Source organism: Sardina pilchardus, chromosome 1 (assembly GCF_963854185.1).
Source record: "Sardina pilchardus chromosome 1, fSarPil1.1, whole genome shotgun sequence".
In the NCBI taxonomy this organism is placed as follows: domain Eukaryota; kingdom Metazoa; phylum Chordata; class Actinopteri; order Clupeiformes; family Clupeidae; genus Sardina; species Sardina pilchardus.
This window is the reverse complement of record NC_084994.1, coordinates 50,420,541-50,436,643: the sequence shown is the minus strand read 5'-3', so window position 1 is coordinate 50,436,643 and position 16,103 is coordinate 50,420,541. Positions and strand designations below refer to the sequence as shown.

At 40.5% G+C, this 16,103-nt stretch overlaps 2 protein-coding genes and 2 long non-coding RNA genes across 4 annotated transcripts; 3 read left to right on the top strand and 1 right to left on the bottom strand.

The window, feature by feature from the left end:
• Positions 1–274: 274 nt before the first annotated feature.
• Positions 275–1,040, top strand: LOC134080158 (uncharacterized). The gene is made up of 4 exons (XR_009939171.1): positions 275–296; positions 456–513; positions 725–778; positions 923–1,040. It is a non-coding gene; the product is annotated as an uncharacterized LOC134080158 (long non-coding RNA).
• Positions 1,041–1,082: 42 nt separating this feature from the next.
• Positions 1,083–4,451, top strand: LOC134080149 (B-cell receptor CD22-like). Its single transcript, XM_062536425.1, has 8 exons — positions 1,083–1,269; positions 1,491–1,736; positions 1,823–2,095; positions 2,254–2,523; positions 2,758–2,997; positions 3,156–3,234; positions 3,334–3,388; positions 3,483–4,451. The coding sequence occupies exons 3-8, from the start codon at positions 1,963–1,965 to the stop codon at positions 3,723–3,725; spliced, it is 1,020 nt and encodes a 339-aa protein (XP_062392409.1). The 5' UTR covers positions 1,083–1,269; positions 1,491–1,736; positions 1,823–1,962; the 3' UTR covers positions 3,726–4,451.
• A 638-nt stretch (positions 4,452–5,089) lies between these two features.
• LOC134080144 (uncharacterized) lies at positions 5,090–6,438 on the bottom strand. The gene is made up of 4 exons (XR_009939169.1): positions 6,336–6,438; positions 6,021–6,195; positions 5,722–5,804; positions 5,090–5,553 (listed from the first exon to the last, which is right to left on the bottom strand). It is a non-coding gene; the product is annotated as an uncharacterized LOC134080144 (long non-coding RNA).
• A 6,495-nt stretch (positions 6,439–12,933) lies between these two features.
• LOC134080136 (sialic acid-binding Ig-like lectin 14) lies at positions 12,934–15,829 on the top strand. Its single transcript, XM_062536405.1, has 7 exons — positions 12,934–13,038; positions 13,151–13,224; positions 13,354–13,734; positions 14,625–14,879; positions 15,188–15,290; positions 15,378–15,435; positions 15,536–15,829. Exons 2-7 carry the CDS (start codon positions 13,170–13,172, stop codon positions 15,563–15,565), a joined length of 882 nt encoding a protein of 293 aa, XP_062392389.1. The 5' UTR covers positions 12,934–13,038; positions 13,151–13,169; the 3' UTR covers positions 15,566–15,829.
• Positions 15,830–16,103: the final 274 nt, after the last annotated feature.

The following is a 16,103-nucleotide window of genomic DNA, read 5'->3' as shown; positions in this document are numbered from 1 at the left end:
TTGTTTAACACTCTGTAAAGCGCCATGAGATGTGTAATGTGTTGGCGCTCTATAAGTGAAATTAAATTGAAATTGAATAACCATCACACCAGCAAACATTAAAAAGGAACTTGTAGTGAATAGTCATTACTGTAACTGTCCTGCATACAGTAATACTACAGTAATACTGTAATACACCTATACTCAAAGAGGAAGGAAGTCTGTCATGCACCATTACTAGTGCAGTGCACTGCTGCTTCAACTGTAAGTCCGCTTCTCTCACAAATCAAGGACACGAAGAGAAGGAGCCTTGCCTTGTAAGTCATCTGCATCTGTCCTTCAGTCTTACTCAGGCTTTTAGAGGACTTATCACAAGATTAGGAACTCTTTAGCTACTATTTATCACCAGACAGGAAATGTTTCAAGGGTACCAAGCCATATTTTTGGTAAATGTGTATGACTTTGTGCATCTGCAGAGCACTATGGTCCACCAAAAGGAAGTGATTGTGGCAGCATTATTTTTCTCTCTGTTCGGTATGACATTTCTTTATTATTGTTTTAGTAGATACAATTCAGTATCATTACTGTCATTGGAATGCATATGGAATAAATCAGGGCAGTTTAATTTGTTAGTTTTCATATAACACATTCATATAGAATAATTTGAAACAATAGTATGTATCATTTGATGAATGTATCAGCAAGTTTAGTTGTTGCATGCCTTGTGACTGCTTGTTACTTTCAGGGACTTCAGTTCAGAAAAATGACAGAGCAATGGAATCTTCTTCAGTGAACTGTGGTATAAAGACTGAATTCATATTTAAGTTTGAGCTGACTAGATAAATTGAAAAATATTATATAAATACAGTATATATGCTATATACCAATAGTATTGGTATAATATAGTTTGTACTGACTAAAGATGATATGATTTTTGTTGTAGATCAGCTTGGGAATTGTTGGAGTGTGATCTACAGCCCTCGCTTCATCTGTGCCTTAACAGGCTCATCTGTGGACCTGGGCAGCACATACACTTACCCCTCCTCTGAAACACCCCACAGGCCCACAGCATAGTGTGGCATGTCCGATGGCAGGAAAAGACGGAGCCGGTTAATATTACTAACGAACCATTTTATAGCAACCGAGTGGAATACCATACACACTCACTAGGATCTTCCACTTTGAGGATAAAAGATTTGAAAAAGGGGGACTCGAGAGAGTACCGCTTCAGGTTCTTAACTGATGAGAGTAAGTTTACAGGTGTTCCTGGAATCCACCTCTCTGTCACAGGTAATTGGACACACAACACGGAACAAAATCCAAAAATATCATCATTCACTCAGGAGACACCAACTGCATGCTCTATACAGAACGAATGCACTGTGTCAATATGTCATGACCTCTGCCACAAATACCACAAATGAACTATGACTGTGTATATTGTATTAATACATAACTGTATTCATATTTTAAGATTGACAGATAATATGTTTATGTTGTTTTTCATCAAGGTCTAGAGGTGAAGGTATCAACTGACGTGGTGACTGAGGGTCAGTATGTGACACTGACCTGCAGCACTACCTGCCAGCTGAGTCACAGCCCTCTGTATGTCTGGTACAAGAATGGACAGCCTGCAGCTCACAGACACAAACACTTACATCTCAGCTCAGTCAGCTCAGAAGATTCTGGAAATTATGCCTGCGCTGTGCAAGGACACGAGCAGCAGATCAGCCCTTCATTATCCATAGATGTCAGATGTATGTACACAAATTCACCGCCACTTACAGTAAGTCAAGTGAATAAGACAAAACTGATGTGCATTCTTTTCTCTTGTTTCACACAGATTCTCCAAAGAACACATCAGCATCCATACGTCCTCCTGGTGAGATATCTGAGGGCAGCTCAGTGACGCTGGTGTGCAGAAGCTCTGCTAACCCCCCAGTGCACGAGTACGCCTGGTTTAAGAGGACCGGAGCTGGAGCCATGCGGGTTGGATCAGGAGGACAGAATCACAGCATCGCAAACGTCAGCTCTGATCACAGCGGGGAGTACCACTGCAGTGCTGTAAACGTTATCAACGAGGCTGTTTCTGCTTCAGTCAAGCTAAATGTGAAATGTGAGTCTTGTCATGTCATAAGTGAAAAAAAAAACAATGAATATGGGACAGCCATTGTTGTCGTGTAAACTGGGCCTTGAGATTGGAAATAGCCAACATTTTACAATGCAACAGCAGTCCATGTAAATCAGTGTCTGAAAGTGTCTTGAATTCTCCAGATCCTCCAAGGAGCCCTAAAACGGTTCCCAATCCCTCTGGTGAGGTGGTGGAGGGAAATAGCATGACCTTGACCTGCAGCAGCGAGGCCAACCCCCCAGTGCACACGTACACCTGGTACAAGAGGAGCGGAGCTGCCAGCTCAGAGATGGGAGTAGGGCAGAATTACAGTATATCAAACATGACACGAGGACACAGTGGGGCATACTACTGCCAGGCAGAAAACCTCAGAGGATCAAGGAATTCCACACCCATCTTTGTAGATGTTTTATGTAAGTAACATATCATTTTTGATCATATTTGTGGGCACTTATCATTTTGTGTTTATTTTGTGCAGGTGTCCGGTAAGCGTTAATACATTTCCACAAGGACCTAAATGATTGTGTAGAAATGTGTGTTCCGCTGAGGAAAAGACACCGAGTGAGGAAGTGTACAGTATCACGGCCCAAAAGACAGCTCTAACGCTACAACTGTGTCTGTCTGTGTCACATTATTGCCTGCCACAGATCCCCCCAGGAGCCTGTCTGTGTCTGTCAGCTCCTTTGATGGTTCCATCACTCTGACCTGCAGCGGTGATGCCAACCCGCCAGTGAAACACTACACCTGGCACAAGAGCAGCGGCGCGGGCACCTCTCAGATAGGCACAGGGAGAAACCTAACACTGGAATCTGCAGAGAGTGGTTTGTACTACTGTGAGGCCAAGAATGAGGTTGGAGCTACCCAGTCCATCTCGCTCCCCATAGCAGGTGACTAATTCTATTTTTAGCAGCTGAAAGATCAACACTTAAAACAGACAACCAATCAACCATGTCTATTATGATTTTCACTGTCAAATGAGATGATGATAAGACACATATTGACACAATTATCAAAAATATATATATTTTTTTTTATCTGTGTTCAGAAAGAAGTTCTGCTGGGATATATGCACTAGTTGTAATTGTAGTACTCACAGGAGTTGCTATTCCCAGTATTTTATTGAGGTGAGTACATGGATATACAGTAACTTAGCTACTTACAAGAACGGCTATGATACTGTTGTTGACATGATGATCGTAATGATCAACTGCCGTACACAACAGAAAGAAAATAAAGAGGGTGACTGAGGTTACAGAGGGCCCTACTGACAGTGAACAGGTGAGCAGACGTCCAGGTATTTCCTATCCTAACACATCTGTATCTCACCTATGTCCTGATGAAGATCTCACCATCGTCTTCCTCCATGTGCTAGGATGGCTCAAGTCCAGTGTATGTCAATGTTTCAAGAGCGGCCATGATTGTTGACCCCAAAAAGGACAGCGAGGACACAGAGAATGACATCCATTACACCAGTGTGTATTTCAGACACTGTGACAAACAGGAGATGTCTTTGAGCTCCACACTTCACAAGCCACAGCGCCCTCTACAGGAAGAGGAAGTCCTGTACAGCACAGTGACATCTCATCACTCACCACACACGAGCTCTAGAACATGACCAAAGCAGCGGATGGGATCCATGAAGAAGAGTCTATAGTGTGAATGGAGGTGTAGTATAAAGGCCCCTTCACCAACACTCCTTATCCAAATCATGTCGCTGTCACAGCACTGTGGAAATGAGGACTAAATCCCCATTACAGGGTTGGAAGAATACACTGTATGTACAGTTACTTTTATGAGTGGGGAGCACATAGGTATTAACATACGTACTGTAGTATGGAAAACATCGTTAGTATTCTCACTACAGTTATGGTCAGGGTAGATATAAGCAATGCTTTAGATATTGGGATGTAAATGATACACTCAACTCACAATGCAATGCACAGCTTTCAGGTCACAATAGGATTTTCTCACATTTTTAACAGAATAAGCTGCAGACAAATTATGACTGAACAAATTCCTTAATTTCAATAACCTGAGAAGAACACAAGGTCTGAATGCCACCTAAGTGTCCCAGGTAATGTGTATTCTGTCTTATCCAGCGCTCTGATTAGGTTTTAAATTTCAATAATAAATGACCGATCTGATTCCAATTTTACTATTATCCATCATACTGACGCCTGAAGTCGAACTAGTGACATCAAGAGCAGATTACACCAAGTCTAGCCTGGGAATACTCATACCCTCATTTTTTACATTTGATTTACAGTATCCTTACTCAATCAAAACAGCAAAACTGCAATTTTATTGATGTTACTTGAAATACACAATTAAATATGATATCATGTTTTTTTAAGCATTATCGCACGAGTGGGAGTGGTGTTGTTGGCCAATATCGCCACAGCTGTGGTTCGCCGCAGGCACGAAGCCGAAGGCTGAGTGCGTAGGTAACTACAGCCGTGGCGATATTGGCCAACAACACCACGACCACGAGTGCGATGTCAGTAGATTAGAATGGTGTCAGTAGATTAGAATGTACTGATGTTATTGTCTGTTTTTTTTCTTTTCTTTGGCCTCCATGCACTCTAAGAATTAGAGGAGCCTCGAGGAACCTTTTGGGGTTCCTCACCATTGCCACTGTGGAGGAACCTTTTCAGCTCACAGGGGTTCCTCAGGGATCCTTCATGAAAGGTTCTTCAAGGAACCCTTAAATTATTAGGCCTTATTATTACTACTAGGCCTTTTATCATGCATGTTGTTATCATGCATGTTTATGTTTATTATTATTATTATTATTATTATTATTATTGACAATACTGACAACAAAGGAATGTTTTCCACAGATTTTATTCAATAATTTAACAAGTATTCTCTGGATCCTGGCACATAAATACATAAATGAATGAATAAATAATTGAATGAATGAATGAATAAAGTTAATACATTAATAAATACATAGCCTACAATAATAATGATAATTACAAAATAAACAAACAAAAATAAATAAATAATTAATAATAAACACTACCTACTACCTAAAGGAGACAGCAGAGCAAAGAGTCAAACTCTGAGTGTGTGTGTGTGAGACATTTTTCTGTCACTGGTACTTTTTTTTTTGCATTATATCCTCAAAGATATATATATTTCGACCAATACAAAACAAATTAAGAAAATAAATAATTGGCCATTTTAATTACAGTGGGGCTGATCTTTCCCTCTGGTGTGTTTGACATTAGGTATTTTTGTATGAAACAGAGGGTGTTTTTTACACTCTTATGGTATTCAATATTAAAAACAAAATAAATAGACATTAGGGTGGCCAAAGCCTGGGTGACCTCATCAACTTCTTGGGTAAGGACATCCTGAAAGTCGAGTTGAACAGCAAAAGAAGCCTCCATGAAGGGGTTCCCTGTAATGACCAGTACCGGCGTTGGAACCTCTGGATCCTAGCAACCAAATAAATAAATAAGCAAATAAATAAATACATACATACATACATACATACATAGATAGATAAATGCATACATTAACACATACAAACGACAATGAGATGTTACAAATGGGAAATCAATAACAAGCAACAAACATAATTTTGGCTAATTGACAAACCTTACCTTTCTATTGATCACATAAAGTGCTTTGGGGTTCTCTCTGAACAGGTATGGAAGGAGCAAGGTGCCCAGGATGACTTGCAGACCTTTTGTTTAAAAGAGAAATAGAAATTCAAAATATATTAGAGAAAGAACTTTCCCACATGTACATTCATTCACTAGTGCTTGCATGTAGTGTATTGTTGTATGTTTTACATTTGCAAATGTACGATTGAATTATATTTAAGAATGACTCATAAGATTAACTTAGATGACATGGCACATGCATTTAATATAATAGAGAGGATACCCTGAACTCTCACCTCTGTGACACTCCTCATGTTGCATTGATTTGGCCTCCTCATACATGCAAAAGAGGTCCTGTCCAGTAGCTCGCCGCTGACATTCCTCTATGACCATCTTTGCGATTTGACCCATTCCTGTCATGATGCTGCGGTCTATGTCAACATCTAGCTGGCTTTGTGATTCTGTGAGGAGCTGTAATCACACACACACACACACACACACACACACACACACACACAGAGAGAGAGAGAGAGAGCAAACACATATTAAATACTATGTGAGATACATTTGATTTTAGAGCTGATGAGGGAATAGTTAGTTATAGTACTTACTATAACTGGGAATCTTAGCCCAGGATATTCTTCAAGGGCCTCCATAGTTGAATGAGTTTGCAAGTATTTTCTCCTCTCTTCTCGTGTGCGGATCATTTTGTCTTGCAGGATGGATAGATTGGGATGTTTCTTAAGGCATTCGGCCCACATTTTTTCCTGGTGACACCTGAGGCTGGCTGCATCCTCTCCTTGCACGCTGGCTGCATCCTCTCCTTGCACATTGGCTGTCTGATTACTCGGTCCAGTCTGCAAATGATAAAAAAAGCACGTTTAATGCAAAGTAGTGGCGACAACACTGCGCAACACTACTAGTCCAATGTAACAACATGATAACAATGTTTCCATTTAGCTGCTAACGTTACTTGTAACTGCAGAGGCAGCAGACTGTACGAACTACAGTGGCGACATTGCTAGCAGGTGCTGGCATCCCAAGTATCAAACAAACTGTGGTGTCATTTTCAACGACAGCTTTAAACATATCTTTAGTCAAACGGGAAAAATAGGAGAATATAGTAGCCTAGGCTAAATGTATGTTTGTGTATTATGACTGACGTTAACTAAGCTAGCATTCAGGGAACGATTAGCAGCTAGCTAGCTAGCTATGATAAGTGATAACCAAAACCGATTTAGCAGCTGGACTATGGGAATATAAATGTCGACGCTGACTACCCCGGACATGTTGTCACTAGACATTTCTAGGTCTAAAATTAATTGACAGATATAAAAGTTAATGTTTACCAGTATAGACTCGCTAACGTTACCCACCTTTGAGTTGTTCGTTGAATGGAAAGTCGTTGGAAAGTCCGTCACGGCAGTTCAAAATGTTCCACGCTCGCGGACAAACAATGGCCATGCAGGTTCCTCGAGAGGGCTCTGGATGCAGCCTGCGGGACGGGGCGGGGACATCCACATCCACATCCATGTGCGACGTCACACGTGTTCTGACGTTACGCACCAGCAACTGGTGTATAAAATTCTGGGCAGCAGAAACAGCCAAGTAAAGAGGGTAGCACCGTAAATCGATAAGGACATTGATGGGGCTGGGTGATGTCTAGCATAAGCTAAAACTGCTGTACAAGCCCCCCTCGCTAACCTCTACATAGTAGGCAACACAAACATTTAATGAAATAGATCAGCACGCACGTAGCACAAACGAGCGCAACTATTTTGAGGAGATTTGGACGCTGAATGGGACTGAATGACGTCACGCCTGTAACAAAGCGTGATTACTTAAAAAGCATAGCTGAACAAATGTTATTTTTTACGGCACAAATCAGCACAAACGTAGCACAAACGATTGAGACCATTTTTGGGAGTTTTGGACATTGATGGGGGGCTGGTGACGTCACGCGAGTAATAAATAAACCATAATAACGTAGAAAACATAGTCGCACAAATGTTTCTTTTAACGGCACAAATCAGCACACATGTAGCACAAACGATTGAGACCATTTTCGGACGATTTGGACATTGATGGGGGGCTGGGTGACGTCACGCGTGTAACAAATTAAGTGGAATAGCTTAAAAAACATTGCAACACAAATGTTACTTTTAACGGCACAAACCAGCACAAACGTAGCACAAACGATTGAGACCATTTTGGGGAAATTTGGACATGTATGGGGGGCTGAGTGACGTCACTGGCCAGAAAATGTAAAGTTGAATTAGGCCTACTTAAAAACCTTTAACGGCACAAACGATAATTTTTACGGCACAAACCAGCACAAACGTAGCACAAACGAATAGCAGTATTTTTAATCATTTTTGAATAACATGGGGGGCCAGCTTCACGCAGGTCAACTGTAGCCTACTGTGTTGCTACGGGACCCGACGTCAGCGGATAGGCTACTATGAGCGCGATTGGCAAGAGAACTAGAAATTCTTCTTTTAAACTCTTAAAACGAATGAAAAAAGTAGTCAGTTTGATCGTCGACAACCTTTATTACAACCCACGACACCCAAAACGACCACATTGTGTGATTTGGTGCGTTTTCAACAGCCTCAGAAAATGGTTAGGCCTACAGTTAACCCCAAAGTACCGAATTATCTTTGATGGAATTTCGGTGCTTTCTCTGTTCCCTCAGAAAACTGCATTGAACTGGTGTATTAATCAGTCAGAATTGATCAGTTATTACATTAATTTGCTAAATTATTTGCTATATTGTCTGCTAAATGTAAAAGTAATTCTCTATGGCGATTCAGGTAGCGACAACGTCAATATCTATGAATAGAATCTAAAGAACACTGACACTCTATAGAACACTGACGCTCTATGACGTCGAACATGGATGTGGATGTGGATGTCCCGCAGGCTGCATCCAGTCATTATTGGGTTCCTCAAAGAACCCCAAAGATGGGAAGGTTCCTGGAGAATCCCCAAAGTGCCTCGAAGCACCTCTAATTCTTAGAGTGTGGGTGCCTTTTTTCTCTTATCCACTTGTTTGTGTGTCGTTTTTTTACATGATAAAAACCTGGAGAGCAATAAACATATCCTGTAATGTAAACTGCTGTCTTATGATTTTCCAATTAAACCTATTTGACAAAACCAAAACTGTATTTCCCCAGTATCAGTAGAAACATGCTCCATAATCACATCCAAATGCAGCAGTGTCAGACTCACATTCCATTCTAAATAGAACTGAGTATGGTTACGCCAGGCAGTTTACGCCCTATGTTCTGTTCAAAAATGGCATTGCAATTCTTTTTTTTTATTTTTTTTTATCTCAACCGGTTGTAATCTCTTTTTTTAGTCAATTCACTCTGCATTGTTCCATCCCCATTGTCCATCCCTCCTATATTCTCATCATAGCATCTAAATGTTCTGAAAGGTCGCATAAAATTATAAAAATCATTTATGCTTCTCACTATACTAAAAAATACAATTATTTCCATTAAATGGATAACTATATTGACATATTGAAAAAAAGATGTCTGGACTATTTATTTTTGAGCAATGGTATTTTCAAGACATAAAAATGGTAATTTCAACAGTTTGCTTCATAACACTGATTGCTAAATTCAATTGGAAGCATATTTAAGTTCAGAAGGCGAATAGCCTCTAAAGTAAAAGTAGCCTTCCTCCTGTTGGTCCTAGCAAGAGGACAGAGCAGACACCTGCCAGAGGGCAGCCATTCAAAAACTCTGTATAATACATAGGTAGAGTCTTCTAAGATGGAGTTGGCTTTTCTTAGTGATGCCTTATCATACAGTGATGTCAGAGACGGCCAATGAATGGGTTCAATACTGATTTGCTATACTTTATAATGACCATATACAAAAGTTAGTTCTATAGTAATAAAATGTGCTATAACTGAGTGGTGTGTCATCTATTGTGGATATTGATAAGAGATCAAGAGAAGAAAACACATTCATTAAATATAGCCGCAAGCGGCGATGGCGGGCCCGAGCACCTGCGGTGCGGACCTGTGACATTTCGGAATCTAACAAAGCAACATCTTTGTGTTGGTGGGCATGTGCATGAGCAACACACATGCCCATCAAGTGTGGTTAATTGTTGTGAATGTATATGTCAACCACAACAGACAACACGCTAAGTGGCTTTAGAGTCCCTAAGCCACACCCTAGGCCGGAGCTCTGTCTCTGACTAGCGGCACCAATTCCACATGTAGCTTCCAAATTACATCCAAATGATAACTTTTTTTCTGCCTATAACACCAACTTCCTGTTTCTTTAATAAGACGCCATAATTCAAACCTTCGCCATTTCAATATACTTCGAAAATTCAAAAATCTGTTCGCAATTCCTCTTGGGCAACCCCTCAAGATCATTTTACTGCTAATATGAAATGATTTTGATAAACCGTCTAGGAGAAGTGTTTCAAAATACATGATGTACAAAATTCATAATCATAATCATAACTCAAATTCACGATTCACTATGCAGTTTAAATGTAAAACTTGTTTAGATTAATACAACATGCATGCCTACCAAATTTGGTTCATTTCCATGCATGTATGTATGTGTCAACCACAAGAGACAACGCGCTAGGTGGCGCTTTAGAGTCCCTGAGCCACGCCCTAGGCCAGAGCTCTATCGCTGAGTAGCGTTACCGATTCCACACATAGCTGCCAAAAAGGCAAAACATGGCCCAGAAGAAATTTAATCTGAGCAAAAACAATAGCTTGCACCTACGGTGCAGCCACTTCAGTGGCAGCACCTCGTTGCTCGGGCCCTAAATATGTATCAGACTCACTGAATAATGTTGTTTTGTCATGTCATTTGTGCTTTGTCGTGTACACATTTAACTTTTTTATTTGCCACTAGCTGGCATTATAGGCTACCTGGATAGATTGACAGTTTGTTTTTATACGAACACACCACATCAAGTCTTTTCACCTGGTTCACCTGGTTGCTGGTAGAGGATGACTACATTTCTACATTCTACAAGCACACACACACACACACACACACACACACACACACACACACACACACACACACACACACACACAAACACTCAAACGTATATCCAACGTCAATGTTTTGTCTATTTTAGAGAATTCTGAGAAATAGCACAGCACTCCCCCACAAAGTTCTAGAAGAGAACCTGTGAGGTTAAAAATGTTTCTGTAGGTTGGTATGTTTTGACACCCCCTCCTCCTGATGATGTCAAAACAGAAGTGTTACATGTAAAGGAAATGCTCTGCAGATAACTTTCTGTCCATCATATTAACCCTTTATAGGGCACTCATTGAAATCTTTGGAAATTCTCAATTTTAACTTCAGAAAGTTAATGGGGGATGTTTCAGGACATTAAAAAAAATAATAATAAACATTATTTTTCATCTTGGCATAGCAAATCATGGTCAATGAAGTTACCATATATATGTCCTTGCCCGTCTGGGGGAAAAAAAAAACAGAGGGTGAATTTGAAAAAAAAATCTCTGATCAACACACATACTTGACACAGAGCATCCTCAGCTGATGCCTCACCAACTCATTTCAGTTTTTTCTTCTGAACTTTGACCGTTCGCCCGTAACAGCCAATTTTGCCCATTTTTACCAATCAGCAACCCCTGCATGTATCAAAACCAAACTTGGTACATGGAATCATGTACCATGTATCTTTGTAATATAATTACTGTAAATGGCATGAATGGCATACACAGGTGCCTAGTACAATGAATGCTATACTCCTATGTACCAGTGTATAAAAACCGAAATACAACTATAATTGCTAAATTACCACTTATATTTGCTCATAATTGTGTTTTATCACTAACCAGTATTGAGTTATTAAAATAAATGCGATAGCTTGATCTTCCCTAATTGGCTGAGAGAAAACCACATGACTCTACAACTCCAAATGGAGGCAGGAGGAGGGAATTTTCAGTGTGTGCGGAAGTGACTACATATGGTTATTTGCCCCATAAAGGGCATCATATTAAAAAACACACAAATCCCACCCAGACAAACTCTACTGTGCAGCAGTGATTCAGGAGTGTATCGCTGTCTGTTCATATCTGATCAAGGGACACATTCTGACTCAACCGGAGTCAATGTTACAGTCACAGGTAATTTGTCCAAATGAAATGACCATGTTATGCTTTTATGAAATATTATTGAATTAAAGCCATTTGATTTCTCTACAGACCTGCAGATGAAAGTGGTGGGCTCTGAATCACTGGACCTTTCTTGTACTACAGTGTGTAGTTTGGAGTTTAAAAGGTTGGATGTTCCCTCACCTTCACTAAAATCTAAGATATACAAGGATGGACAACAATGTGAGGACACTGACCCCAACACTTCATTGAGGTGAGGGGGGAAGTTAGCTGTTGGAGGCCTTAAGCATCTCCTTTCACATGCAGTATGTAAGTTAGCTCACTTTTAGATCTGCCTTCATTAAAACACACACAAATCCCACCCAGACAAACTCTACTGTGCAGCACTGATTAGTTGATATGGAGGACAAGCTCTATTCCAGACTCCAGCATTCAGCTACTGTACGTCATCCAAACAAGCCCAACAGCAACCTCCAGCCAGCTCAGAGAGCTGACTCAGGGGTGCTGTATGCCTCTGTGAGAGTCCCTTCAACTGAACTGGTCTGAACTAGTTACAGTGCAACTGCTTTCTGCTATTCTTACATTTCACAAACACCCATTTTGTACTTACCTTACGGTTACAATGTTTTATATGTTTCAGGTTACACAGATTTAGCAAGGATGGTTTCACTGTCATATCAAAATCTATCAGGTTTTTATATGACAGTGAAACCATTATAAGATCCAAAGACCCATCCTGACGTAACCAGACTCAGTTCTACCCAGAATTTGAGTTGGTTAACCTCTGCATGCAATTGGATAAACCTAATTAACCAGAACAACAAAATATGTGGGTTCTGTAGGGAAAATCCAATTAAATTAGTCGTTTAAAGAATTTGAGTGACCGTATGAATATAAAAAATCAGATAGAGAATTCTGAGAAATATCACAGCAGTCCTCCCCAAAGGTCTACAAAAGAAACGTTTCTTGCATGTTTTTACATCCCCTCCTCCTCCTCATGATCTTACAACAGACATGCTATCTAAGTAATTACTTGGAAAGGAAGTGCTCTGCAACAGGTTCAACCAAATGGGGAAGGAAGTCATCTGCAAATAACTTACTTCATCATATCTGGGCATGAGCACCAGCAGGAAACAAAAAGAGTATACCTACTTTTGAGGATTACTCAAGACATCTTTTCAGTAAGTACACTCTACATCCTCTTTAATGTTTTGAAAATGTTTTTACAGCATTGTGAACGCCCAAAATAATTAAGCTTATTTAAACTAAATTAAACTTGGGTTTTATTTCCAGTTGACTCCTTGTGCTAAAAATGTCCCCTAAAATCCTTTGGATACTACTTGGAGGACTGGTGCTTACAATCCCAGGTATGCTGGCATACAATAAATGTAAATACTAAAATGTACACGTGTTATTTAAGTCTGCTTCATTTCTTACTCATACCCATTTTTAAATTCACTCTGATTTGGAATCTGTACAATGTTACATCTCTGTAGGTTCTTGTGTAAGTGATGGTCTTCAGGTGGCTCGGCCACTGCCTGGTGAGGTGACTTATTCCAGCCCAAGTGTGTGTGTGCTGCAGGGGACCTCTGTGGTCCTGACGTGCTCCTACACAGCACCCAGGAACCAGACAGTCTGGTCCACATTCTGGTTCAGTCCCAAACTAAGTGGGAACTGGTGGAGTGTGGAGCAGCCTGAGGACCTTCTCTTAGAGCCAGAGTTTGCAGGCCGTGTGGCGTACAGCAGGACAGGAGACAGAAGCTCCACTCTCACCATCACTGACCTGAGACTGAGTGATTCAGGAGTGTATCGCTGTCTGTTCATATCTGATCAAGGGACACATTCGGACTCAACCGGAGTCAATGTTACAGTCACAGGTAATTTGTCCAAATGAAATGACCATGTTATGCTTTTATGAAATATTATTGAATTAAAGCCATTTAATTTCTCTACAGACCTGCAGATGAAAATGGTGGGCTCTGAATCAGTGGCCCTTTCTTGTACTACATTGTGTAGTTTGGAGTTTAAAAGGTTGGACGTTCCCTCAGACATAACATTTTTACACTTTAACATATTCAAGAATGGACAATATAGCAGCCGCACTGACCCCAGCAAACCAACACTCCATCTGAGTAGAGGTGAGGGGGGAAGTTACTCCTGTGCTGTTGGAGGCCTTGATCATCTCCCTTCACATGCAGTATGTAAGTTAGCTCACTTTTAGATCTGCCTTCATTAAAACACATAAGAGATTTTTATGTGAGTTATACGATTATATTTATTAATATCAGCTTAAGGGTATGCTGCCTTTTCTATTCAAACACAGTTATTTGTAATGTATTACAGGTGTACTGTCTGATAGATGCTGGGGTGTTTCCTATTCAGACAGGAGGATCTGCACTCTAAGAGGCTCCTCTGTACAGCTGTTCAGCTCTTACACGTATCCCACAGATCACTCAGTCACATCTGCATTCTGGTATGAAGGAAAAGCGCCAATAGATTTGCGCAGTATGGAGGAATTTAAGGATCGTGTAACCTACCTTGGAAATATGCAGGTTCATTCCAACATGACAATTCAAGATGTGAGAGAGAGAGATGCTGGACAATATCATTTTAGGTTTACAACTCAGACAGACGCGTATTGGGGTTATCCAGGAGTAATCCTCAATCTTACAGGTATTACTTGAAATCTGTGAGATGGTGACATTATGCTCCATGTTTGCAGTCCACCATCATGGTTGTGTCCTGTTTTCTGTTTGTTTGGTTCCAGGCCTGCAGGTGCGGATGAGTGCTGACAACGTGAGTGAGGGACAGAAGGTGACACTGACCTGCAGCACCACCTGCACTCTGAGCAACAACCCAACTTACATCTGGTACAAGAACGGCAACCCCGTATCTCACACACACACAACCAGGAGCAACAGGCTGGACCTGATGTCAGTCAGCCGTGAGGATGGAGGCAATTACTCCTGTGCTGTTAAAGGACATGATCACCTCAACTCTTCTGCAGTCACTCTCAGCATCTGTAAGTTCTTTTCATTACTGTAACTTCTATTGTACATAATGCAATACCAGGTATTCAAAGCGTGCAACTGCTGTCAGAGATCCCATTGTATTGTAAGTTACCCTCTCATTGAGTTTGAAGCAGCTATTTTAAGGTAAACTAACTGCACTGTGTTGTTTTATTTTTTTGTTGAATGTTTGTTTCTATGTACATCTCATAAAGGCAATGTTGATACTGTATCAATCATTTCAATCAGCTATTCCAGCATTCAGGTATCTGACTATTACATTGTAACATAAAAATGTTGTTTTTGATGTTTGATGTTTTAGCACACAGTGGATCAGAGAATCACCCAGCTGTTTACACGACTATTAGAATCCTACTCTTACTCCTCTTAGTAGCGTCACTGGTCTGTGGTATTCTGTGGATTAGGTGAGAAATGTCTAGCTTACCAGCACACATAACAGGAGGCTTTTAACTTTGTCACATAACCAGCGTGTCCCATGTTTTTGTACAAAGGAGGAAGAGAAGTTGCAGCTCATCACAGGAAACACAAAGCACTGGAGGAAATGTCCAGGTAATCATTTGAAAATGTGAATCCAGGGTGTCCGTCTGAGCCTCTCCTTCATTGTGATGAATCCTGTAATCTTCCTCCATCTTTTCTCTCTTCCACCCAGACAAACCCTACAGTGTGCAGCAGTGATTAGTTGATTTGGAACACTATATTCCAGATTACAGCATTCAGCTCCAGCATCCAAACAAGCACAACAGCAACCTCCAGCCAGCTCAGAGAGACGATTCAGGGGTGCTGTATGCCTCTGTGAGAGTCCCTTCAACTGAACTGGTCTGAACTAGTTACAGTGCAACTGCTTTTTACTATTCTTACATTTCACAAACACCCATTTCGTACTTTATAGAAATGGGTCTGTGACTTTCTTGCTTCAATGTTCACCTGGGCTTTGGTTTTATCCTGTCATAGCTCTGTCAGAATGATATAAATCATTGGACTTGTTACGGTTTGTAGTTACTTTTAAGTCTATATAAATAAATAAATAAATAAAATGATTTACTGATGACACCAGATTCCCTTAATTCTGCTACTATTCTGCACTTTTGAAAGTGTGTGCACTGGACTTGTTTATAACTTGTTTATAACTATAATGGAGTGACATAATGGAGTGGCTTGGGGGTAAACCAAATACTGTAGGCCACATCACAGGATTTCCAATGGTCTCTTTCCTTATG